The sequence below is a fragment of the Vulpes lagopus genome, chromosome 8 (genome assembly GCF_018345385.1).
Source record: "Vulpes lagopus strain Blue_001 chromosome 8, ASM1834538v1, whole genome shotgun sequence".
NCBI lineage: Eukaryota > Metazoa > Chordata > Mammalia > Carnivora > Canidae > Vulpes > Vulpes lagopus.
Genome location: NC_054831.1, coordinates 25,323,527 through 25,350,081, shown reverse-complemented (window position 1 = coordinate 25,350,081; position 26,555 = coordinate 25,323,527). Strand labels below are relative to the sequence as shown.

The 26,555-nt window shown below is 44.6% G+C and overlaps 1 protein-coding gene across 8 annotated transcripts in view; it reads right to left on the bottom strand.

Annotated features, from left to right (window-relative positions):
- Window positions 1–663: 663 nt before the first annotated feature.
- The window catches only part of GATA4 (GATA binding protein 4), an 86,218-nt gene continuing 60,326 nt past the window's right edge, over window positions 664–26,555 (bottom strand). For 6 of the 8 annotated variants that reach the window (XM_041767306.1, XM_041767309.1, XM_041767305.1 and 3 more), the window contains exons 3-7: window positions 11,274–11,443; window positions 9,894–10,019; window positions 5,992–6,079; window positions 3,929–4,077; window positions 664–2,521 (exon numbers count right to left, since the gene is read on the bottom strand). In XM_041767306.1, coding sequence (XP_041623240.1) covers window positions 2,339–2,521; window positions 3,929–4,077; window positions 5,992–6,079; window positions 9,894–10,019; window positions 11,274–11,443 — 716 coding nt within the window. In that variant the 3' untranslated portion in view covers window positions 664–2,338. The remainder of the gene's footprint in view (window positions 2,522–3,928; window positions 4,078–5,991; window positions 6,080–9,893; window positions 10,020–11,273; window positions 11,444–26,555) is intronic. The other 2 variants (XM_041767312.1, XM_041767311.1) reach the window with 2 other exon arrangements.

Genomic DNA, 26,555 nt, shown 5'->3' with positions numbered 1-26,555 from the left:
CACTGTCCCCACTCCCACCCCACTTTTAAAATGGAGCAATTAAGCAATTCTGTAGCATAAGCAGGTGAAGACAAACAGATAAAGGAGAAGTGTTCATCTCCTCTCTAGAAGCTTGTTTGGATCAAACCATAAGGGAGAAGTGGAAGACGGCAAGAACAGGGTGATCTTAAACCAATACACATTTTAAACCAGGGGGGCAAAAATAAATAAATAAATAAATAAATAAATAAATAAATAAATAAATAAAATAAAAAATAAAATAAACCAGGTGGGCTGGACAGACCACTGCCCTGTGATCTGCCTCATGCCCCAGCCCTGCTGGCCCTGAAGGAAGCTCTAGAATGCCCCTTCAGTAGGCAACAACTGTTGAGCCACAGGAACTTTAGTTAATAGCTGACCCAACCCTCTCTTAGGAAACGAAGGTCGAGAGGTTACCTGTCAAGGTCGCAAACTACTCAGTAGCAGGGCCAGGATAAGTGTTCTTTTCACTAGCCACCATCACATACAGAGGGAGTCTTGGCCAACTCATAAATGACTAAAGGGAGAAAACGATTTTATGCAGCCTGTGAGCAGATCGGCAAAAGGGCTTCCATGGCTTAAGACAGCCTTGCAAGGGCAGCATCAAACCTCCCAATAATGACCTCTGAGGGAGGAGAAAGAAAAGAGGAGTACGGATAAATTTATTAGTTAAATACTGATTTTACAGCCATTTCACCTTAAGACAATGTTAACAGGTTTGTGGGTTAGGGAAGGTATATGAGGGTGGCCTTCATGGAAGAAAGCAATGTAAATGATGATTAAAACAGAATCTTGGTTTAAAAATATTCTCTGCTACAGCCAGTAGGATTTGGGGATCGGGAGCTGAGTATCTGGGTGGGGGAGGATGTAGTAGGGCCACAGTCAGCTATAGGTCTGTTGATGATGAGGACCAGGAAGGAGGAGTCTCAGTGAGCCCCCACATCACCGGCAGAGATGGCAGCATGGAGAGAAGGCCGATTCCAGAATAGCACAGAGCCAGGGACTCCCTTAGGGCCCCCCCTCAGTGTCTTCTCTTAGGAGTTGTCGTCTTTCCATCTGAGTTTGGTTTTGTTGTGTTTGTTTGCTTTGAATTTATGTTGCAGGATCTCTAGCTCTCTGCCTCCCGGACAAGAGACTGGGGAAAAGATGCAGGTGCAGGTGCTCCCCACCCCTGGGATGACCTCGACCTGCTGGAGGACCGAGAGGTGGTGCATCTCCGCAGACCAAGAGCCACGTCCACGAGGTCCAAGCGCAAGCAAGCCAGAATCCATGAAAAGCCCCTGCCTGGCCCCGGGGATGAGGTCCACCAGACATGCTCTCCTGAATGATCTCAAGGCTTAGAAGAGTGTCTGTCAAGCTTGCTTTAGCAGCAGAATCTTTTTTGTACTTTCTTGGGACCCGCCTGTGTGTGATGGGGTACACGAAGGATTTGGGGGGACAGCTGTGGGGGAGGCTGCTGTGTGGCTCAACTGCCAAGCTCTTGTTTTGCAGAGGGAGAGACATGTTCAAGCTGAAGGCAGAGCTGAATCACTCATCAGCAGCAGGGATTTTTATTTTCAGATGCCTGGGGGGCGCAGGGTGAGAAGGGGCTGGAGGTTCGAGCCGTGAGCCCGGGGAAAGAAACTTGGGAGAGGCAAAGTTGCCAGGTCATGATTTTGCCACACCATGCAGTGGGTGAGGCGGCCCTTTCCTTCACCTCCCCATGAGGCTTCAGGAACAGCAGGGCTACACCCAATGTTTCCGGAGTCAAGATTCAGTACTGAGGAATGCAAGGGGGTACCAAGCCTGAAGGGGGAGTGCTGGACGGGGTAGCAGCGGCCCGGAGGGGCTGTTTGCATCCACATGCATGTCACACAGATGTCCTGGTTCAGGCTGGACTGGGGGTCCCAGCACCTTGCCCCCTCCACCCACCCTCTGATCCCCAGTGCGGGGAACACCACAGAAAAACCAGCCCCTTAGGCCCCAGTTGTAGAAAGTTAGGGCAGAAGGATGGCTGTGTCTTGTGGGGGAGGAGTGAGGTGGAAAACTAGAAACAAGTCTCCTTCTCCGCATAAGGGACTTAAATGTGCTCCTCGTGAAGGGTGGTTTCTTTCAGATCAGAGTTTGGGCTCTTTCCAGTAGCCCACTCTTGTAAAGGCATCCGGTAAAATCCAACACCCACATCCCCTAACCGAAATGTCAACTTCAAGTTTCTTCCCAGTTGTTCTTCTGGAGTCATTCCCCGACAGAGCAGGCTGGCTCCCGGGAGCCCAGAGCCTCATCCCTGCCGTCCTCCAAGTCCCAAGTCCGTGCAGGAATCTGAGGAGGGAAGGAGGTGACATTATGCAGTGATTATGTCCCCGTGACTGTCAGCCAAGGCCAGGCTGTTCCAAGGGTCCTGCTTGGAGCTGGCCTGTGGCGACTGGCTGACAGAAGATGTGTAGCCTTGTGGGGAGAGCTTCAGGGCCGAGAGGACTGGGTGGATGGAGGGCCCGTGGCCAGACATCGCACTGACTGAGAATGTCTGAAAGCAAAAAGCACAAGATGAGCTCAAGGGAATCACTCCTGAGGGCTCAGGATGGAGGTCTGGGCTGGAGAGGGGAGCACCATTACACAGGTGTCCCCGCTCCCGCCCCCAGGAAAGGGAGGAGGGGAGGGGGCTTGAGGACAAGGTAGCGTTAAGACATCAAGCAACACAGAGAAGTGTTTTTCCTAACCTCTGTGCTGTGGGATGTAAAGGGTCTGTGGGATTCATTTGCTTCTCTGAGCACTGGGACCCCATAGGTGTGTGGATATTCTGGTTTCTCAGAAGGCTCTGATGGCTACATGAGACATTTGCTATGATCTTATCACTATCAGATCTCCATGCACAGCCAGCTCTCCTGGCTTTATGGAACCAGCTTCTTTACCCTGACAGTAAAAACCCTTTATGGAAGCACCAGGATGGCTCAATTGGTTAGGCATCTGCCTTTGGCTCAGGTCATGATCCCGGGGTCCTGAGATGGAGCCCTGCACCGGGCTCCCTACTCAGTGGGAAGCCTGCTTCTCCCTCTGCCTCTGCCCCTTGGCTCCTGCTCTCTCTCACATACTCTTTCTCTATCTCAAATAAATAAATAAATAAAATCTTTGGAAAAAAAAAAAAGCTCTTTAGGATACAGCCTCCTTCAAGCACATGTGGCAGAACAGATCAGAATTAACTGGAAACAGTAACCAACCTTGGGACTATCCTAATCCCAAATATGGGAGCCAAAGAGGGAAGGGGTCGGGGAGTAGGAATGCCATCATATTCGGAAGAGGCAAAGGACGGTACTGCTGACCCATCTTCTGGACACATGATGGAAGCCAGACCTGTAGCTGACCCTCATTAAATGGCACCTTGCCTGTGACCTCCTCACCACCCCACTGCACCTACCCACTCTACCCTCTACAGTTTTCATACCTTTTCCCCAGCCAGGAGGGTCTTCTTCCTTCCCTTCCTCCTGTTGAAATCTTTCTATCCTTCAAAGCCAAGGTCAAGCCACCTCTCACTTGGGAGGCAGACTTGCCTAGAAAGCCCACGTGCCACCTTCTGCAGCCTGCTCCAGCTGTACCACCCTCCCCCAATGCACACAGTTTGATTCAGCTTGCGACTATGTCATAACACGTCCCTCCCCACTCCTTCTGTCCAAAGTTCCTGGCATGGAGGAGCTACTCGACATTTGTGTGTCCTAGTTGCATGCCCAAATCATTGTGACTCCATCAGATGTTCTGAAGTAGGCCCTCATTGGAACAGTCCCCAATTTCAGGCGGGACCCCAAGGGTACCAGCAGCTCCTGCTGCCACCTGCTGGGGCCCAGCTGAAGCTTTTTTCCCATGCTGAGCCTGCCACTTGCTCCTTGACAGTGTACCCTAGTCCCCCAGGCAGTCCTATGTCCCCGCCAAGGGGGTATACCTGGGACATGGAGCTGCTGTGCCCATAGTGGGACGACAGCCCGGGCTCTGTCTTGATGGGGCGCATCTCTTCACTGCTGCTGGTGGCCGCATTGCTGGAGTTGCTGGAAGCACTGCTGGCAGGAGGAAGGCTCTCACCGCCTGAGGGACCTGGAACAAGGCAGAGTCAGGACACCCAGACTAGGGGCAAGGGCAAATGGATGGCAGTCCTTTGAGACAACCAGGGTAGGTCTATGCTAATGACTTTATTTATATTTGCTGGGGAGTGAAGCAGGGTCCTTCATCAGTGCTGGGCGATGGTTCTCAAAATGGGAAAATTAAAATACCAGAATTTCAAGGGAACTTCTTCTATTGACAGGCTTGCCACCCCTTATTCCAAACCCTTGAGACCACACGTGTTTCTGGATTCAAAAGCTTTTAGATTTTAATACTGTATATTATAGAACACTTCCAATGGAGTCTGAGACGACACCCCATAATTAAATGCATTAATTGTTGTACAGCTAAACATGTGAATCTCCACACATGGGATAAATAAAGACTATAAATAGCCTGAGTCTGTTTAGATTAGGTTTTGCTGCCAAATCTAGCTCCCTGCATTTGGAATTGTGGAGAGGGGACTGTTCACCTGAACAAATGCTTGCTCACCCTGTCACTGCAACATGTAAAGAGACGAAGTTACCTCGGGGAATGTGCTGTGCTCAGATTTTTTTTTTTTAAGATTTTATTTATTTATTCATGATAGTCACAGAGAGAGAGAGAGAGAGAGAGAGAGGCAGAGAGAGAAGCAGGCTCCATGCAGGGTGCCCTTCGTGGGATTTGATCCCGGGTCTCCAGGATCGTGCCCTGGGCCAAAGGCAGGCACCAAACCGCTGCGCCACCCAGGGATCCCTGTGCAGTGCTTAGAAAACAGTGTGTGCACAGGCAGAAAGACTGAGGACCACTGGTGTGAGACATGGACAATTTTAATGAAACATGCTGCCAAAAGGGGTAAACCGTTGTTGAATCTGGGAAAGGAGAAATGTATCTGTTTGTCATGCCTTAGATTAAAAGATAAGCTTTCCACTGGATCAGCTGATTTACTTTCTCTGCAATGGCAGCATTTTCCCCATGAAATTTTTAACTTGGTAACAGTATCAAGGCGGGGGGGAGTGCTCTTGATACAGGAGCATGAGTCGTCCTCATTCTTAATCTAGAAACTGAGAAGGCAAAGTAACATATGGGACAAAATATGGATCTGAAGTGTAAAAACTTGGGTTTTAATTCCAAGTCTAACCATTCACAGCTGTGGGACTCTAAATCATTAACCTCTCTGAGCCTCAGTTTCCTCAGTAGTAAAATGGGGATAGTGGATTGCATGGGGATCTTTAAGAACCAAGGAGATACTAATTGAAAAGCAACTTTCTAAAATGTTAAGTACTAGGGTGCCTGGGGAGCTCAGCTGGTTAAGCATCTGTCTGCCTATGGCTCAGGTCATGATCCCAGAGTCCTGGGATCTATCCCCATATCAGGCTACCTGCTCATTGGAGAGCCTGCTTCTCCCTTTCCCTCTGAACCAACTTGTGCTCGCACATGCGAGTGCACTCTCTCTCTCAAATAAATAACTCTTTAAAAATTTTTAATAAAATGATGTTAAAAAATACATGATGTTAACTGTACATTGGCTTACAAATCAAGCTGTTGTGAACAAGACTAATGGGGGTCCTGTCCTCCTAGATCCCAGTTATCTCAGGGAGAACAGAAAGGAACTGAGCTCTTGAGATGGAGGGACGATAGTGTTCCTTTTTCTTTCTGGCCCTCAACCCATCCAGCTGGCCTACTACCACCTTTGCAACTGGCAGTAATCATGCAACTTGAATTGTACCTGCTTCAAAAGCGCCTAAAATGTTGTATGCCGGTGTTACTTTTCACCAGGTTTTCATTCTGTCCTGAATACCTGGGGTTGGACAATGCTATCATACCTCAGTAGCCTGGGCTGGCCCACCTAATGAAGAATACATGATTTTCACATACTCCAAGGGCCACTGAGTTATTTAGATAATTACACACAATTCTTTTCCTCACCTGCTGGTGTCTTAGATTTATTAAGGTTCTTGGGCTTCCGTTTTCTGGTTTGAATCCCCTCTTTCCGCATTGCAAGAGGCCTTGGAACCTAGAGGGTTAAAAGTCAACATATATGGTTTTCTACCTTGTACATAATCTGCTACAGTATTTAAATATGCACACACACTATGTGAAGGAAACATCTAAGCAATTCCTCTACACACCTTGGGGCTGGGACTGAATCAGCCCCTGGAACTCCTGCTGAGAAAGAAATCAAATATGTATTGAGCTCCTATACCACATGCTGTGTGTTACACTCACCCTGGAGAAATGGAGGCTTAAAGACACTGTTCCTTCCCTCCAGAGCTTCACATTCGACTGGGAAAGACAGACAAGCAGGAAACAACCAGACTCATAAGTGATGTGGGAGAATGGAGAAGAACCACTAAACTCTGTCCTGGGCTGGGTGGGAGGGGAAGTGGCACATGACCATATCAAGGAAGGCTTTGCTCAGGAGGTGATGCCTAAGTCGTGGGAGGTTGTCAAGTAGACAAGGGGCAGGCATTTCAGGCAGCAGGAACAATATTTGCAAAAGCCTTTAGTTTAGCAAAATAAGGACACTATAAAAATGGAAAAGGAGTGCTATTAATAAATATGCCAAGAAAATAGGCATTAACTGGGACAGTCCCAGTGAATTGAGATGTCAAGTCAAGAGGAGCTTTGCACTGCTCCAACTCTGGTTAGAGCCAACCGTGGTCTTTCCACAGGTGGTGGGGACCAATAAGAGATCATGTTGGGGAGACTGCCCTATGGCCAGGTCCTGACATACACTGTCCATGGACAACACTTTAATCATACTGATGTCTCATAAATAAGCAGTGACTCTCAGGTGTCACGCTCTTGAACCATTCCCAGGTGCCTAGACAATTGTCTGGGGAGTAGGCTCACTGGGTCATCTTTCATGTATCTTTTAAATATTGTGCCTTTTCCACCACATCTGGTTTCTCTTAGGCCAGACCAACCAAATCTTTTGTCTCCTGTATGGGCCTAATAGAGGCAAAACCCGAAACACTGAAGGAAAAGTAATAACCACTCCAGAGAATTAAACATGCAATGGTTAAGAGAGAAGTGCAGCAGATCAGCTGAACTCGAACCTGCCTTCTGATCCCCTGAGGGTCAGATCCAACAGCGTTCCCACCTTTGTAGGTAAGTTTCCACTCCTTGGTCCAACCTCGGACTCTGACTATGACCCACCTGAAGCCCATCCTGACCTCAGAAGAATAGAGCCCTCATGTTTATCCCTACCAACCTCAGTACTAAAATAATCATGGCAGGGGCACCTGGGGGCACTCAGTCAGTTAAGCATCTGCCTTCAGCTCAGGTCATGATCTCAGGGTCCTGGGATTGAGTCCCACAACAGGCTTCCTGCTCAGTGAAGAGCCTACAAGAGCCTACTTCTCCTTCTCCCCCACCCTTTGTGCTCTTTCTCAAATAAATAAATGAAACCTTTTAAAAAATTAATTAAAAAATAAAACTAAAAATTTTGGTAAAATACACATTAAATTTGCCATCTTAATCCTTTGCAGTGTTAACTATATTCACATTTTTGTGCAACCACCACCACCACTGTCTCCAGAACACTTCTCATCTTGCAAAATTGAAACTCTGTACCCATTAATACTAACTCTCCATTTCCCCCTCCTCCAGCCCTTGGCAGCCACCATTCTTTCTGTCTCTATGGGTTTGATTAGTCTAGGGGCCTCCTATAAGTAGAATCATTTGAGACTTGTCCTTTTGTGATTGACTTCTTTCACTTAGCATAATGACTTCAAGGTTTATCCATCTGGTACTATGTGTCAGAATTTACTTCCCTTTAAAGGCTGAGTAGTAGTCCATTGCATGGACAGATCACATTTTGCTTACTCAACCATCGGCACTTGGGTTGCTTTCACCTTAGGCTGTTGTGAATAATGCAGCTGTGGACATAAGGACACAAATATCTGCTTTCAATCATTTTTGGAACTACACCCAGAAGTGGGATTGTGGGGGTCTTATGCTAATTCTATTTTTTAATTTTTTGAGAACACAATCTTTTTATTTTTAATTTTTATTATTTTTAAAAAGATTTTACTTATTTATTCATAAGAGACACAGAGAGAGGCAGAGGGAGAAGCAGGCTCCCCACAAGGAGCCTGATGTGGGACTTGACCCCGGATCCACACCCCAAGCCAAAGGCAGATGCTCAACCACTGAGCCACCCAGGCATCCTGAGAACATAATCTTTTTAATACCTGCTAAATATTCCTTTCTTGGTTTCTTCCATCATTCCCCTATTGAAGAACAAGAGTTTCTTTAACCATTTTCCTACTGAAGGTTTTTTTTCCTCCATTTTCTTATTACAGTGATTCACCAACATCCTTGATACACTTTTTTTTGCAGAAAGAAGTGTATTTTCTTATGAATGTTCATAACTATATTTTTTGGCTGCTTTTCTGTCTATAACAAGAAAACATGGTACACTTCTCATGGTGAACACTGAATAATCTACAGAACCTTTGAATCACTAGGGCACTGGGGTGGCTCAGTCCACTGAGTCTGACTCTTGGTTTCACCTCAGGCATGATCTCAGGGTCATGAGATCGAGCCCTGCGTCAGGTTTCACACTCAGCGTGGAGTCTGCTTAAGACTCTCTCTCCCTCTCCCTTTGCTCCTCCATCCCCCTCAAATAAATTTAAAAAAGAGAATTGCTTAATCACTGTATTGTATATCTGAAATTAATACAACACCGTGTGTTAACTACACTGAAATATTAAAAACTTAAAAAAAAAAAAAAGGAAGGAAACATGAAGAGTCATGAGACTAAGTTAGTAACACCCCTTCCACCTGACTGCCATCAATGGGGCAACTGCAGGACCAGTCTGTTATGTTTCTCACATTTTAAAACATTCTCAAACTGTGTGCACACGTACATATCTATACGTTTATGTACTTGTTTATTCATCCATCCATCGATCCATTCATATCTGTATGCGTATTTAACACACCCTCACCCCCACAGTATGGGGTCACACTATGTATATTACTTTGCAATGTGCTTTTTTGCTACTCCAGGTCAAGATACATGCTCTTAGTATTTTTTAAATTTCTGCACAACATTCCACATCATACTATTACCATAGTTTAGTCAACCATTCCTTTTTTTTTAAATTTTTATTTATTTTTTTTAGTCAACCATTCCTTTATGAGATTTTATGATTTCTTCTAGTTTTTGCCACTACAAATACTGCAGCAATAAACAGTTCAAACATCATTACATACCGATTCTTTTATGGTTTTATAGGCTAGTTTCCCAAAGGCAGAGCTGCTAAATCAAAAGATATGTGTGTTTTTTATCCTTAATAAGTACTGCCAGGTTAAGTTCCTAACAAATACTTGCAGTAATTCACATGAAAATCGATAACATATGAGAATATTCCCCCAAATCCATAGCAGCATTTAAGCACCTGAGCTTGGATTTCCAGCCTCTAAGAATGTAGAAATAAACTAGTATTGTTTATAAGCTACTCAGTCTGTGGTATTTTGTTACAACTGCCCAAACAGACTAATACAGCCTGTAAGGTCCCTTCCAAATCTAAGAATCTTTGCTAAGAAGGAAACAATGAGGGGCATGTGAGTGGCTAAGTTAAGTGTCTGCCTTCAGGTCAGGTCATGATCCCAGGGTCCTGGGATTCAGGGGGAAGCCTGCTTCTCCCTCTCCCTCTGCCTGCCCTCCCCCTGCTTGTGTGCTAGCTTGTGCTCTCTTCTTTTTCTCTGTCAAATAAAATCTTTAAAAAAGAAGAAAGAAAGAAAGAATGAATTTGAATTTGAATTTGTAAATGGGAAGGCAGGTGAGGCTCTTCCCCTTCCTGCTAAGGGTTACTTACACCATGGAGCTTCATGTAGAGGCCGCAGGCATTGCACACTGGCTCACCCTCAGCATTGCGGCGCCACAGAGTGGTGGTGGTGGTCTGGCAGTTGGCACAGGACAGGCCCACTCGGCGGGAGGCGGACTGCAACAGAGAAGACAGACTCATCAAGTCCAAGTAGAAGGCAAGTGCTGCAGCTTTTACTTCACTGGGAGCTCCGAGGGGCTGGCCCACCATAAATGGTTGGCAAAGTCAGCTGTAAGAGCCCTGAATAAGAATCTCAGAGCAGCTGAGGTGCCGGAGTCTCCCTTCACCTAAGCCACTCCTGGGGGTGAATGAGAACAAGGATTTCAGCAGCAGGAGAAGTAGAGTGAATTCTAGTCCTAACTGGCATTGGTGGCATTATCAGTCATTCATTAGACGAAGGGCCCTGGAGGCAGGAAAGCTTTTTTCCAAAGTAGAAAAAATGTAGGCTTCAGGTACCAAACAAGGTACCTGAAGCCAAGAATCATTGGAGAATCATTGTATTCAAGTGTCATCAAAAGCTGGATGGGCCTTGGGACCTCAAGAACCGTAAGCATCAGAATTTAATCCCTCTGTTCCTCTCTCCCTAGTATACATGAAAGCTAGTTTGTTTTAGTCAAAATTAAACTATACTAGAAAAGAACACAGGGCCAAGAACCAAAAACCCCATTAGAAACTCTTTCCCAGCCATAGGGCTCAACACACTGCTTAATCTCCCCACTGGGCTTTGGGTTTTATTAACTGATCAGTTGAAAACAGGGTAAAGAAGAGTTTCCCTTCTCCATGGGGTTGATGTGAAAACAGGCGATGTCCAAGGCAAGCTGGACTGGGAACCAGGAAGCCTGGACTCTGGTTCTAGACAGGAGATTCAGTATCCATGTGACGACCATGGGCAAGGCTGTTAGCTTTGCTGAGCCTCACTTTTCCCTTCTGCATAATGAAGGGGTTAAACCAGATTGTCTAGAACATCCTATAGCTCAAGGTAACTCTGAAGCTATCAGAAATTACTGTGTTGCTACCCACCTACCCAAACCCTCCACCCACACCTTCTTTTAAAAGATGACTTGGGGGTGCCTGGGTGTCTCAGTTGGTTGAGCATCTGCCTATGGCTCAGGTCATGATCCCAGAGTCTCTGGGTGAAGCCTTGTATCCGGCTGCCTGCTCAGTGGGGCATCTGCTTCTCCCTCTGTCCCTCCCCTCTCCCCTGACTTGTGCTCTCCTATTCTCTCTCAAATAAATAAAATCTTTTTTTTTTTAAAGATGACTTAAAATCCAAAATTCAAAACCTGGAAACTTCCCACCAGAGCACAAGCCCCGAAGCCAGATGTTGAAAGGAGAGAAGGGTAGGCTTGAGCAGTCAGGGTACTTGCTTACCAGCCGGCGCTGAGGCTTGATGAGGGGCCGGTTGATGCCATTCATCTTGTGGTAGAGGCCGCAGGCATTGCACAGGTAGTGCCCCGTCCCATCACGCCTCCAGAGCGGGGTGGACATGGCCCCACAGTTGACACATTCTCTACCTTCTGAGAAGTCATCAAACATATCTACTGGGCAGAAAATAATACAGAGGATTAATTCTTTGTGCCTAGAAATCTTACATTGGAGAATCCAGAGGCCAAGGAAATAACACCTTTTCCTTGCAAGGAGTACAAGATGGATCACCGGGGGCTGCCTCCCTTTTCCTGATGCTGTCCTCAACCCCTGGAGGCTTGGCTCACATGATCGTCAGGGGAAGTGGACATTCTTAGTCTTGGGTACCCCAGACACAGTAAGGCTCTCCCAGATCACGAGAAGAGTGAAAGTTGTGCAGCAACTACCAGCAGCCTGGATTTTAGGCCCTCTCTCTCCTTCAGAGCCGGTAACCCTGAGGTTCTCAACCAAAACTGACTTCTGCCCAAAACTTCTTTCTCTCTTTTTGCCCTTCAATATTGATATTCCCTTCCCCTTTCAATAAAAATACAAAAACCAAAAAAAAAAAAAAAAAAAAAAAAAGAGAGAGAGAGAGAATGAGATTTACTCTAGGAAAATTAGAAAATAAAATGTGTGTGTGTGTGGGGTGCCTGGGTGGCTCTGTTGATTGAGCGTCTCTTTGGCTCACAGGTCATGATCCCTGGGTCCTGGGATCGAGCCCTGCAGGGATGGGCTCCCTCTCTGCTCAGTGAGGAGCCTGCTTCTCCCTCTCCTCCTCATTCATGCTCTCTCTCACTATCTGTCTCTCTCAAATAAATAAAATCTTAAAAAAAAAACAAAAGAGAAAATGTGTAAAGAAAATACAAAGTCATATGTAATCCTGTGACTCCAAGATCACCAGCGTTATTAACATTTTGTTCCATGATGTCCTTTTCAGTACTTTATATGGTGACATATGTTTTTGCCCAGTGCAGGTCAAGCTATAACATTTGGAGCCTTTTTTTTTTTTTCATGTAATGCCAAGGCATTTTTCCACCTCAGAAATTCTTCATAAACTCATTTTAGCCTAATATGTTATCCCATCATATAAATGGGCCACCCTTTATTATCATTAAACTTTTACTTAATCCCTACCCAGTTTCTGATTTTTGTTTTGTAAACACTGCTCGTTTTGTGTGCGAATCTTAGCATTTCTGCTTATTCCTTAGGATGCTCTTCTAGGAGAATTACTGAACCAAAGGAACTACAGCTTTTAAAAGTCTTTGAAATTTTCAAAGTACCCTGCAAAAAGGGCTGAAATTAATTTTCGTTCATTTTTGTCATTTCAATATATCTGTATGATATGCTGTTTCATAGTTTGACACTTTTCCTGCTTATTGGTACCTAAAATAAAGGTCCATATATTAAGCAACCGTGACTTAGAGTCACACACACTTCCATGGGCACACTGCCACCACTGACAATCTCCTGGACTCACTCACCCCCCCAACCCAACTGTTCCCCACCATCTTTATTGTCCAGGTCCATAGAATTTTAGAATTGAGAAATTTCACTCATGCCCATTTCAGCTGCCCTGGTGAGATAGGCTGGGCCAGATTTCTTATTCTCTATGATCTATATAAAGCCTGGCTCAAAACTTTCAGAAGTCTCCCTGACTCCATGTACACTGCTTCCTGTTGCAAAAAAATATTTTATATCCCATCCAGATTTTATGTCCCTAAATGCAGCTACCCTGGTGTTCAGATTATTCTTGTCCTACTACCAGAGGCAAGAGTGGATTCTTCTCTAGTAATGAGGTGGGGGATATTTGGCGAGGAGAGGTTTTTAGAGTTCTCCCTCCACCAGGACCTAACCTTGGGTTTTAAGGTCACACATTCTGCTAGTTCTATGGCCCAGCCACTAGCTCTAAAGGAACGTGGGCTGAAGAGGAGGATGGTGGGGGGCCCTCCCCTCAACTCTGGGTACACAAACAGTCATTTGCACCTGCAAACAAGTAGCTGTGTGTCCACACCGAGTCAACAATGTGCAGGTGTGAGGGGCTATTTGCTCAGGCCAGGGAGCTGAGCACACACCGGTCACAAGAGAGGCTATTTTTGCACCTGGGTCACGCTGAGAACCCTCTGGCGAGGTCACCGGCTTTCAGAGCTGCATACAAAATGACAACTCCCATTCCAGTTTGCGTCCCCGCGCCTGGGGGAGGCAAGGAATGAGCCCACACGCCACCCTCACCACCATCATAGCCACCTCCGCCTCCAAACTGGCAGATGCTGCCTTTGGTTTGGGCCACTCAACCCTGGTCCCTTTGCTAAGGTCTTCCCCAGAGGCCAGGGGAGTTCACGGAAGGACCTTCCAGCATATTGTCCTTCGGTTGGGTGTTTGCAGTAAACACTAGATGGCACTACAGCCTCAAATTTTAACCAAGACAGTATTCTAGCCTAAATCATGCTTGGGGATGGAGGACTGTTTCAGATCATGTTCCCAGTCCAAACCTAAACCTCTTATTCTAATTCTAATTCTTATTGTTGTTGTTATTATTATTATTATTGAAATATTTAAACACACTCAAAAGTGGAAGCACACTCCAGCTTCCAAAAAATTGTAGCCCGCCTTGTCCACGTATCTCTCCACCTTTCTTCTGTCTTGTATAACTGAAGAAAATCCCAGACACCTTACCATTTCATTCATAAATATTCCAGGATGTAGCTCTCACGCTCTCATCCTTTTAAAGACAGGCAAAACGGCCTCTTTCCTGTATTCTGGTTTATCTAAAGAAGCCTCCACAGACAAAAATCTTATAAGTTGTTCCTCTCTTTTGAAGGGGAGATCCCCCCTTTCTCTTCATACCATTTTATATGCAGGAGCAGAATCTTATTGAAGGAGTCATCCTGGCCTTACTGAGACCCCAACACAAAGGTTTGCCTTCGAATGTCCTTCACACTTGCCTCACAGAATAGGTTACACACTCAAGACGATTATTTTACTGGCCAGGGAAAGGCACTGGAGGTTGGCAAGTAAGTATTTGTCACCAACAAATATTTACTGAGCATCTGCTATTTATGCATTCTGATAGATGTCCCAGAAGCTAAGAGGGAACCTTATTCTCAGAAGGCCAATAACCTAGTTGGGCAAATTGAATCAAATATCAATAATGAGTAACAATACTATTCAACTCATTTTCAGAACGTACCTTAACCAAATTGGGGTTTGGATGGCAGATACTTCTCATCTAGGGTGCGAAGTGCGGAAGTCAGACCCAGATTGAAGGGTCAGTTGTTAACAGTAGCCAAAGAAACTACATAAGAAGTCAAAGCCATGCCTCCTATAGGCATCCTGTCAGATGTACCAAGTCTCTCTGCAGTCCACTGAAACTCCAAATCTACCAAGGTTTCCATGTTTTCTACCAGAATGTCTTGCCATCCTACCTACTCAAATGTTATACTCAATAAAATGTTATAAAAGTTTGAATGATTATTACAAAGACACTGTTAACAATCAAAGGAAATGTTTACCCCTCATGTTAAATGAAAAATGCAACACATAAAATGCCATATCCAGTCTTTTGACAGCTAAGGCCACCAGGAAGGAGTTTTTGTTAGGCTAGTTATTACAATGTAAACTTTTTTTTTTCTTTTCTTAAAAATGCCATTCTGGAATGTCATGGTTACCTATTTTTAAAAATCTGATAAAAATTTAAAACAAAAGCAAAAAGACTTTTGATCACCTTAAGTAGCTCCCAGTCTACTATGGGGGGATTATTTTATTCTCTTGTATCTCTCTCTCTTACACATACACACACCCCTACCTTGGATTGAAGAGAGAACGAAGTTCAAACCCTGCTGCTTAGCAGCCACTCTGCCAGAAGTGGGAGGTGATAGGCAGTGAACCCACCAGCACAAACATCTGGTAGTGTGAACCCTGGTAACAATCATCTCTTATTCCTTCATTAGAAATGCACTGGGTGGAACTTCCCAAAGGGCAAGTGAGCAGTGGCCTGAAGCCAGTTTCTAAGCCTGATTTCTAAGGGCACAGCTCTGACCTTATGAAAAGCCACACCTATCCAGTGCTGGGCATCACAGGAATTGGTCCAACCACCAATGAAGGCAGTGGGAATCCAACATTCTCGGAAGTGGGTCAGCATTACCCCACACTGGAGGAAAGACTTGTAATAATAGTTGTAAAGTACTTTGCAAATAAGAGGAAAAACTCACAACAATGGCTGTAAAGTGCTTTGTAAACACCAAATGAGATAACAATGATGGATTATTGTTAGGTTTGGAGGGGTGGAGAGGGAGTGGGAAGACCAGGGACAAATCTTGGTGCTGGGTTTTTGCAGGGGGGTGGGATAGATAAAAGACCTAGGAGATTTGGGAATCTGACCTTTTTGAAAAACACTGGGGTAGTGCTCAGAATTGTAAATTGTAGCTCACTCTCAGACGCGGCCAATTTGGAGACTTGCAGGCAGGGAAAGGTGGTCAGTGCATACTTATGAGATCACGAGGCTGCTGCTCATGGGAAATTGTAATTAATGATTATTTTCACAATCAGAAACAGAAAATGAATTGGGTCCTTGCTAGGAAACGGGGATCTAACTCCTCACCTCCATCTACGACTTACTGAGGAAAACATTGTTTTAAAGAGAGAAGCAAACTGAGCCTGATTTTGAGGCATCCAATGTAGTAGGGATGTTCCTAGGGATTATGGCAGATTACTGCTACCCAAGTGCCTAAAAAGAAAAATGTGGGCCAGGAGGTTGAAGGATCACACCCCTGACTTCCCCACAGAGAACTGACGCAATCAAAGGCAAAGACTCCGACCTCTGCCCTGACCTGCTCCATCCATCTTGGGAAACCCACCCACAGGCAGGGCGAAGCAAGTCCGGGCTGGTGAGAGAGGAGTTCGGCTGCCTCCACTTTGACCTCAAACTTTTTAACTGGGCTCTTCTTTCCAGCTTGTCTCTGGGCTCAGATGGGAGACCCCAAGGGCAAAGCATCCCAGTTAGGAATCAAAACTCCCTCACTTACGGAGGACTACCCTGAGCCAGCAAGACCCTGCCCATGACGGACTCCAGGACAGTGAGGGGTTTGGCTTTCACTGCCCACCTGCACGCACCCACCCGTGACTGCTCCACATTTCATTCCCCTTAGGTAAACCTGGAAGTATTTTCTGACCTTCGGAGACAGTCTTTGAAATGCTAGTCTACTGTCTTCCCCGTGTGGGCCTCACTCAAAATGAATCCCTTTCTTGTTCCATCACCACTCCACCTCTCTGCCTTTGGATTTTGTCAGCGGAGAGTGGTCAAACCTGGTCTGTTTGGGGGCCCCAGAGCTAAGTGTTCTTGCATCCCTGTGCCCTGGCTACACTGGGAGAAGGAAAAGAGGAAAAAGGAGAGGACAAAAGTAGGAGGAAGAAGGGAAAGGAATCAGAGGTTGGGGTCATGGTTGGTGACACCTGCTGGGCACTTTCCAGAGAGCTGGATTTGTCTCCAGACTGCTGGGGAGCAAGCTCAGGCTGGTGGATGTGGCTGACGTGAATGCCAGCCCACCAGCTTGGTGCTACAGAGCCTGGTTCCGCTCTGCCGTGGAGCCCCGCAGGCCTTCTATCTTTTGAGGGGCTGGCCCCTACTAGGGAAAAGTGGGTCTCGAGCCAGAGCCCATGCTGAGCCCTCTCCTTTGCCCTCAGAGGCTGACACCATCTGACCTTAGGCGCTCCACCAGTTCTGTGGAGGGTACTAGAGCCCAAATAATTGTCATGTGACTCCTCTACTGGCCCCTGTGGCAAGTGCTGGATGGAGAGACAGATAAGACAAAGCTGGGGCTAAATCCCTGCTCAAAGTTGTTTTGGTCTAACTCAAAACAGATGATGATATTATACGTGACAAATTGGGATGCCTGGGTGGCTCAGCAGTTGGGTGTCTGCCTTCAGCCCAGGGCATGATCCTGGAGCCCCAGGATCGAGTCCCACATTGGGCTCCCTGCATGGAGCCTGCTTCTCTCTCTGCCTGGGTTTCTGCCTCTCTCTCTGTGTCTCTCATGAATAAATAAAAATCTTAGAAAATAAATAAACGTGACAAATTGCAATGGCGCCTGGGTTCTATCACCTACCCCGACCCCTCCACCCTTAGCTGCACATCTTCAGTTGTCCTAGACGACTCCTCAATCCAACTGGGGAGAGAAGACACACAAACACAATGGAAATTACCCGTGCTCTGGGCAGCTAAACTATTTGATGCTACAAAGCAGAGGCCAGAGGGGCTCCAAGGCCTGGGCAGTGAGAGAGGAGGTACTTGTCCCGAGACTTCCCCAGAGCCAAAGGGGCTTCAGGAACAAAGTTCCTAGCCCCACCCATGTGTCCCGTGCTGAACCCCAGCCCTGTGTCCCATCCAAAGTTCACCAGAGATTGTGCATGGATTTCCTGACAGCCCTGGATCTGTCCTCAGGGCTGGCGCCTGGGGCACAAGAAGCAAACAAATCCTGAGGTTTCTCTGGCAGCCTGAGCCTTCGGTCTTCTGGGCCTTGTCAGGCTTGGCCTGTGACAGGGACTGCCAAAGGGATGGTGGACACAGCTCAGACTGTGTCCGGGCTGGCAGGGATTACGCACCTAATCTGAAAGCTCCTTGCAGCCACTGAAGAAGAGCGGTTGCCGCCAGGCCAGGGCCACAGTGGCCCAGCAGGGTCTGCGTCTGCCACTAAAGGCCAAACTGGCGGCACCTCACAGAGATTATCTATTACATTCTGACTGCAGTTCTCTGGGATGTGGAACACTTTAGAATTGCACGAACAAGAAACGGAAGATAATCTGTATGAAACACTGAGCGTGCTACATTTCTTAATAATCACTGAATAGTATGAGAGACCTTTACACTTTTCTCCAGGTGAATACTGTCATTATGCTGGAAATAAACTTTCACCTTCACACACATGCACATACACAAAAAACACTGGTGTTCATCTAGGGGACTGGCTTCAGGCTTAGGAGGAAAGTTAAAGAATGCGATTTAGGTTAAAAACAAAAACAAAACCCACAAGGAAGCAAGAACATTCTGAAAGGAAGGAAAAAGCACCAAAAACAAGAAGGGAGGAAGAGACAAAGAGAAAGCAAAGGGAAGAGATTGAAGAAGAAATGAGACTGGAGAAAAATATTTACAGCATGTTGCCAAGAGTTGAAACCCACCAATATGCCAAGAGAAATTACAAATAACAAAGGGAAAGATGAGACGAAGGCCCCACTAGGTGACTGGCACACTGTCATTGAAGGGATTATGGAAAAAGTCAACCATTTGTCTTTCCTTTCTGTGACCAACTGTCCCTCCCTTGTAGATCTACAAGCACCCAGATATCTGCCTCTAGTCCTTTCTGGTTTGTACTCCTAGTAGGGGCAGAGTGGGAAGTTAGCTCAGGAGGGCAGGCAAGAGAAGAAGGTTAACGTGGTCAACATGGCTCAGGAAAGATCTTGCCAAATAAACAGCAGAGCTAGAATTAGAAACCCACACTTCCTGATGAGTCTCTTAACTGGGCCCCGAATCCCAGGAGCTCCAGCTCCTGACTTCACCATTCTGTTGGGGACACCCAATCTTTTCCCCAGTAGCAGACAGTGGCAACATGAGTAGTTCAAAAATCAGTATATGAGGCAGCCCCAGTGGCTCAGCAGTTTAGCGCCGCCTTCAGCGATCCTGGAGACCCAGGATCAAGTCCCGCGTTGGGCTCCCTGCATGGAGCCTGCTTCTCCCTCTGCCTGTGTCTCTGCCTCTGTCTCTCTTTGCATCTCTCATGAATAAATAAATAAAATCTTTAAAAAAAAATCAATATATGGAAGATAGTTTAAGGGCACAATATAACATGTTAGCAGAAGTCCACAACCCACGTGTGCTCTGTTTTCCCAGCTCATCAGATCACAGAAGCATCTGAAGGCACATTTGTTTCCATGCTCTTCAGCACCCCAATTTGAGAAATGCTCCCTCCCCTTCATCTTTGTGAGGATTAGATGTTGAGAATATAATTATAGCATAAAGATTTCCCCCATGAAATGTAGGGTCACTCACTAGCTCCAGGAGAAATTTCTTGGTGTTTACAATTCAAAGTTGATTCTCAGTGATCATTTGGTCTTGGCCCTTTGGCATTGTGCAAAGTTGAGTCCATTAATGACACAGATTGCCACAATGCTATTAAAAGTTCTATGGTGGGCAACCCGGGTGGCTCAGCCGTTTAGCGCCACCTTCAGCCCAGGGCGTGATCCTGGAGACCCGGGATCAAGTCTCATGTCAGGCTCCCTGCATGGAGCCTGCTTCTCTCTCTGACTATGTCTCTGCACCGCCCCCCTTCTCTCATGAATAAATAAATAAAATCTTAAAAAAAAAAAAAAAGACTCAAGCAGGGCCCTCTCACCTTCTGGCACACATTTATAAATAAATAAATAAATAAATAAATAAATAAATAAATAAATAAATAAATAAATAAAGTTCTATGCTGTTAGGTACTGACAATATGACTTTTTTTGCCAGACCTGGAAATTAAACACTCAGACTCCCAGGAGAGAGTCACCACAGCCCCTTCCCACCTTTAAAGTAGGCAAATGAACAAAGCAAAGAAAGGAATACTCAAAGATTGTGTTATAATTTTTATTGATAAAACTTTCCCTAATGTTGATATTTTGTCCTTCTAACAGTAAATGCTTTTACAAACACTGTTTTGCCCAGTTGTCTCCTCATGCTATCTGGGCTTATCTCTCTGGGCTTTGCTTTCCCTGCCTCCTGCCTGTTACCATCCAGTGAAGGAGAAGTCTACAGAGTCTTCCCTGTGAGACCTCGGAAGAGGCCTGAGGAGTGTGAGCTAAGACCAGTTAGTGTGCAAGAGCCTGAGTCTCTACAGGCTGCTGTGTCCAGCTGGCACTGTCCTGAAGACTGACCCCCACACTAAACCCTCTCTTAAAAAAAAAAAAAAAAGATTTTATGTATTTATTTGAGAAAGAGAGAGAGAAAGAGACAAGTGGGAGGGAGGGAGGGGCAGAGGGAGAGAGAAGCAGACTCCCCACTAAGCAGGGAGCTTGACTCAGGGCTAGATTCCAGGACCATGGGATCATGATGTAAGGGCAGATGCTTAACCAACTGAGCCACCCAGGCACCCACACACACTGACCCTCTTAAATCTGGAACCACCAGCTTTCTTCTTTTCTGCCAGGGCTGACTAGGATGCCACATAATTCATCTTCCATAATGGGACACTTCTGAAGAAGAGCTGCTTATCACTAATTACTCTGGGACAACAGATTGAAAATCAGGATGTATGGCCACTCTGGGTAGAATGCTGCCTGTGAGATCTACATTACATCTCTGACACTTACTCCCTCTGTAGTCTCTATACTCCTTTCTCCCCAATATCACTGATAACTGATTTATTCCCTCCCAAAGTACATACAGAATGCAAGGAAAAGGTGTGTAAAATCACTGTAAATGCTGGATTCCCTAGTTAGCCACGGACAGCTCACAGCTGAGTTCTGGTTGGCTTCAGCTCCCTGCGTTTGGCCTTAGGCTCAGCAACATCTCAAAGAGCCCTGACTGCACATCAGCAAACTGAAAACCTTTGCCACTTTCTGGACTCTTGGTACTGAGCCCAAACTGTATCTTCCCTTCTCTACACCCTGCCTTGTTTCATGACTATGGCCATTGGTTAGCTCTGAACATCCTCATCATTGGTTCCCCTGTGCTGATTTGTCTCAATTAAAACTCTAAAGTCTCCTGGAGGGCAGGTGGCCCAGAGTCTTAAAAACTGGAAGTGATGTTTGGGTGATTCCATGAACTTTCAGGGGAAGAAACCAAGGTCCAGAGGAGGTCTGTGACTCACATGAGATTCCAGAACGTTCTGTGACCTGATCCTTGCCCTCCTGAGCACCACGCTGCTCTTAAGCTGAATCACTCTATCTGCAGCACTGGGCATACAACAGAAACTCAATGCACATTGATCAGATTTCAGCAAAATCCAGCATCCTAAAGTGTCTAATGAGTCAGCAATAATGCCAGGAGAATGGTATAAATCTGAGGGCTCTGCTTGACAGCCTGGCTATGTTCCTAGACACACATAATAATTCAACTGAGAGAGTTAACTATGCAGGGCCAGAGGTTTCTCATATGTATATAATGTGTGTATATATAATTATACATAACAGATAGAAAAATAGATACAGAAAAGAACTCCATGCTGCAGTGATAAAACTGCTAATAATACATTGGAATACACCAAAGGCACCCCCCTCTGAAATAAGGGAGAGAAATGTTTATTTCTAAGATGTTCATGGTAAAATACTGGAAACAACCCAAATGTCCATGGATAGGGAAATGAGTAAGAAAACTGAGCTGCAGTTAAAAAAAAAAAAAAAAAAAAAAAAAAAGGAAAATTTGAGTTGATTTTTAAAATAATTATATGGACTATGTTAAGATTTTCTCTTCCTGTAACACTGTTTAAATTCATTAGTTAAGCAATTAATTAAACAAGCATCTCTGTATCTGGGGAAGAGAATTGGAGGCACTGGGAATAGCAGTGCAAAGGCCCTAAGCTAGGGGGGAAATGGACAGTTAAAAATAACACCAAGAGACCACTGAGTCTGTGGTTCCATTTATATGAAATATTCAGAATGAGCAAATCCACAGACAGGACACAGAAAGTGGTTGTCAGGGGCAATGGGGATTGGGTATGGGAGTGACTGTTACTAGGTATGAGGTTCTCTCTGAAGTGATGAAAATGTTCTAAAATTCTTTGGGAGATGAATGCACAACTCCATGAATACACTAAAATCCACTGCATAGTACACTTTAAAAAAAGATTTTATTTATTCATTTGAGACAGAGAGAGAATGAGTAGGGGGGAGGGGTAGAGAAAGATGGAGAAGCAGATTCCCCACTGAGCAGGAAGCCCAATGCAGGACTCGATCCCAGGACCCTGAGACCATGACCTGAACAGAAGGCTGAGCCATCCAGGTGCCCCCTTAGTACACCTTTTATTTTATTTTTTAAGTAGGCTCCATCCCCACTATGGCGCTTGAATTTACAACCCCATGATCAAGAGCTGCATGCTCTACTGACTGAGCCAGCCAGGTGCCCCTGTATAGTATACTTTAAATGAGTGAGGTTTATAGAATGTAAAGTACCTATTAATAGTTAATAATTACAACATAACTAATAGAATATTAGAGTTTAAAAAAGCATCTTTGCCTAGGAATTGGAGGATTGGAGATGTCTACTTAATGTCTTCAACTTCCTAGGGTCATCTCATTCCAAAAACAAAGTGCCTTCTCTATCTTGGGCCCAAGTGTGTCCCCTCCCACAGGGTCAGCCCCCTCTAGGCTCTAGGTATCCACTATGGCACCAACTATTATTCCCATCCCACAGAAGGTAAGAGAAAGGTCTCTTTCCAGGGTACAGACGAGAGAGCGTGGGGATATACATGATGAGCTAATCAAAAGCTGCCAATCACACTGTGGACAAAGTCTAACACTGGTCCTGCATCCTCCAAGTCACTGGGGTGGGTCAATGTCCCTCTCTAGGCCTCCTGCCAACCTACGTCAGTCAGCCATTCAAATGTGCCTGGGAGTAGGAGTGTGGGGAAACAAGCAGTCCCCGGGCTGATGGTGAGTGTGACATGGTACAGCCTGGGGCTGGAGGGGGGGGGGGGTGTGGGGCAATTTGACAGTATCTTAACAATAGCATGGGCCATATGATCCAGAAATTCCACTTCCAGTAATTTATCCTACAGATGCACTGGCACTTGTGTAAAATGGCTCATATATGAGAATATTCATTGTGGGATTTTGTTTTTTGTTTTTGCAATAGCAGAGAACTGGAAAGCAACTTATATGTTAATCAATACGGAACCAGTTAACTCAATTAAGTACACTATGTAGCCATAAAGAATAAAGATCTTTCCTATATGAATATGGCATTCTTTCCAAAATATGCTGTGAAATATTAGAAGCAAGGTACAGAACAGTACATATGACACCTTCTTACAAAGAGGAGAAGAGGCTATACACACATTTATTTGTATATATTAATAAGCATCTATAGAAGGACAAAAAATTGATAATATTGATTGCTTCCAGGGAAACATCCTGGTGGCTCAAAGATGCTTTTGTTCATACATTCTTGTGAATCTTCTGAACACTGAAATATGTCAATTTTTTTTCCTATTTGCAACAAATAATTCTTTTGTATGTATTGGTAAGTAAATAAATAGGCCCTAACATCACCATTGTTTCATGTAGCATTACTTTTAATTTAGGGCTGGTTCTACCTAGGCCAGGTTCCGTTTTCCGATTTCACAGAAAAGCATCTTGTCACCTCCCATTTTCCAAATGGGTTCTGTCTCATGACCCACTCTTTTCCCACATGGTGCCCTAGTTCTTGTCTCTAGGGGTCCCCAGACAGACTTCCACAGGCAGGCAGGCAGGCTCAGGCTCCAGCCCCCACTGGATCTGGCTTGGCTTCTAATGCTCAATTATACACATGCACATTGCCTGTTTAGATCTTGTTCCTTTTATTATAATTAGGAAGGCTGAGCAGGAGCTTTGGCCAGACCCTCTATCAGGGCCATTTGAGTAGACTTAAACCAGGCCAGTCTAGGCCTGTTGGACTCCGAAACTCCTCTCCAGCTCGTTATAAGCTGGCAAGATAGAAAGGAAATACTGAACAAATTGCCAGACCAGCTCCCTCAGGGACCAAGACAATAGGTCTGGAGGGAAAAGGCTTTTCCTTCCAGCCCAGCGGCTGTCAAGAGGAAACAACTTCCCTTTCGCCTCCTAGAATGGCAGCAGCCAGCCAGCCAGCCAGCCAGGGAGATTTATGGAGTTATAATGTGACCTCTTTATTGCTCTGAATGCTAGGGAGGCATTTCAGGGGAGATTTACGCCTTTTAGAAGGGGAGGGAAGCAAAGGTGTAGAAACATATACATGGGGACTATTTTCCCCTCTGGGGGTTTCTTGAGGATTACTTAATCAAATCAAGGTTAAATTAAATCACCACCACTTTACATCTTCTACTAATCCACCTAGTTTTCCGGCAAGCTTTTTGCATGAAGTGTGGAATCTAAGGAGAGTCAGGAGGGCTCTGCTTTTAATTTAGTTAAGACAAAACAACACAGAAAAGCAGGATGAAGACCTTGTTCAGCAGTGCCAGGAAACTCTCTAGCAACGGACCCTGGGCTACATACATTTTGCCTGCCAATGCCTAGGATCATCTTTGTAAATGAGGGCATTAGACCAGATAATGTAGATCCTTCCTAGTTTGAAAATTATTCAGATTGATGTCAGATCAAATGTACGAATTACTGTGCACCAGTGATTTTTCTGTCAATTGCTTTTTTGAGCTGCAGAACCCTTTCTTCAAGGATAATTTTATTTGACGAAGCCCGACATAAGACATCAGAAAAGTAGAGCTAATTAGGTGAAAGGATGTCGCAGACTCTTCCCAGATCTCCCTCTACACAGTGACATTCACACACCCAGTGGCCCTGAGGAAAGTCCTCCAACAGCTAGAGGGCACAGGAGCATAGCTGCAGGAATACTACTCAGGACTGGACCAGTGATGTGAATGGGGTCCATCCATTGCTTCAGGATCACAAACCACATTGACCAAACCTAAAGCCTGGAAGCAATGAGAACCAAATCCACAAGCAATCAGAGGTGGAAATGTTTACCAACAGTACTTCTACGTCTCTTGCTCTGGTCTCCACAATTCAAAAATGGAATATTTGGGAAAGATGATTTCTAGCTCCCTACTTTTGAAATCATCCAATTTGGCACTACATTGTAACTCTTCTCATTTGTGTATTTAAAAATATATCCCCCCTAACTTAAGTTGTATAGTTTGTAACTGCTATAAAAATTCAAACACTACAGAAGGATGTCACATAAAAGATAAAAAGTCTCCACCATTACCAATATCACACTCTCTTAGAGGCAATGGTGGCCAACAATGTTTCTATTTCTTTAGACATCTTGTACCTTATTATAATTTTTTATGTTTAGAAATTTAGAAATCACATAGAAGTACCAAGAATGATATAAAAATCCCTCGTATTCCCTGTTACCATCTCTTATCCAATCACTATTTTGAATTTACAATATATCTTTCCAACTCATTTTTGTATGTTTACACACATGAATATGCACCTCTGAACATCCTAAGTTTGGTTTTGAGTTTTTTAAACTTACTTGGATGCCCTCACACTGTATATCACATTTACAAAGTTACTTTTTTAAAAATATGAGGTTTCAGGGCCACTTGGGGTGGCACAGTGATTGAGTGTCTGCCTTCAGCTCAGTGCGTGATCCAGGGGTCCTGGGATCGAGTCCTGTATCAGGCTCACCACAGGGAGCCTGCTTATCCCTCTGCCTCTCTCTCTGTGTCTCTCATGAATAAATAAATAAAACCTTTAAAATATATATATATATATATATATATATATATATATATATATATGATGTTTCAGTAATAGAGAAAAAATAAAACACTCTTAAACTCACCACTTAGGTTTGTCAATCTTAATGTTTTACCACATTGGCTTCAGATAATTTTTAAAGAGCAACAACAAAAAAACCACCGCAAATACAGTTCATTCTCATCATCCCAAGCCACTTCCTTCCTTCAGTGGAAATAACCTCTATCTTGAATGTCATTCTTATGATTCATGTGAATGTTTTTACTCTTGCAATATAGGTTTGTGTTTTTTCAAAAAAACACATAATATTTTTGCATGTTTTAGACTTCATATAAAAAATAATAAACTTCATATAAATCACATGCTATGTATCCTCCTGCAAGTTTTATTTTTTTGCCTATTATTGTTTTTGAGTTTTATGTTGATAAATGTGGAGGTACTTTGAGTTGCTTTTATAGTTTTCCATTATATTAACATATCATATTTAATTTTTCATTTCCTTATTGATGTATAGTCAGGTTGTTTTCAATTTTTATTGTAATAATGCTAAGTAGGCATCCTTGTCCATATCTGTTTATATATATAAGAAAAGTTTCTCTAGGATATATTAGACATGCTATAGACATGCTCAAAAAAATATTTATAGAACACTTATGTTTGGTTTGGGTTCTGTTTAACATTGTATCAGTCAGCTTTTGCTAGGTTATGCTATAACAAACTACCCCCAAATCCCAGTGGATTACTATTTTAAAGATTTATTTTTTGCTATTTCACATTGCAGGTCAGCTGCAAATTGGCTGAAGTTCTGTCAGACATGTGTGCTTC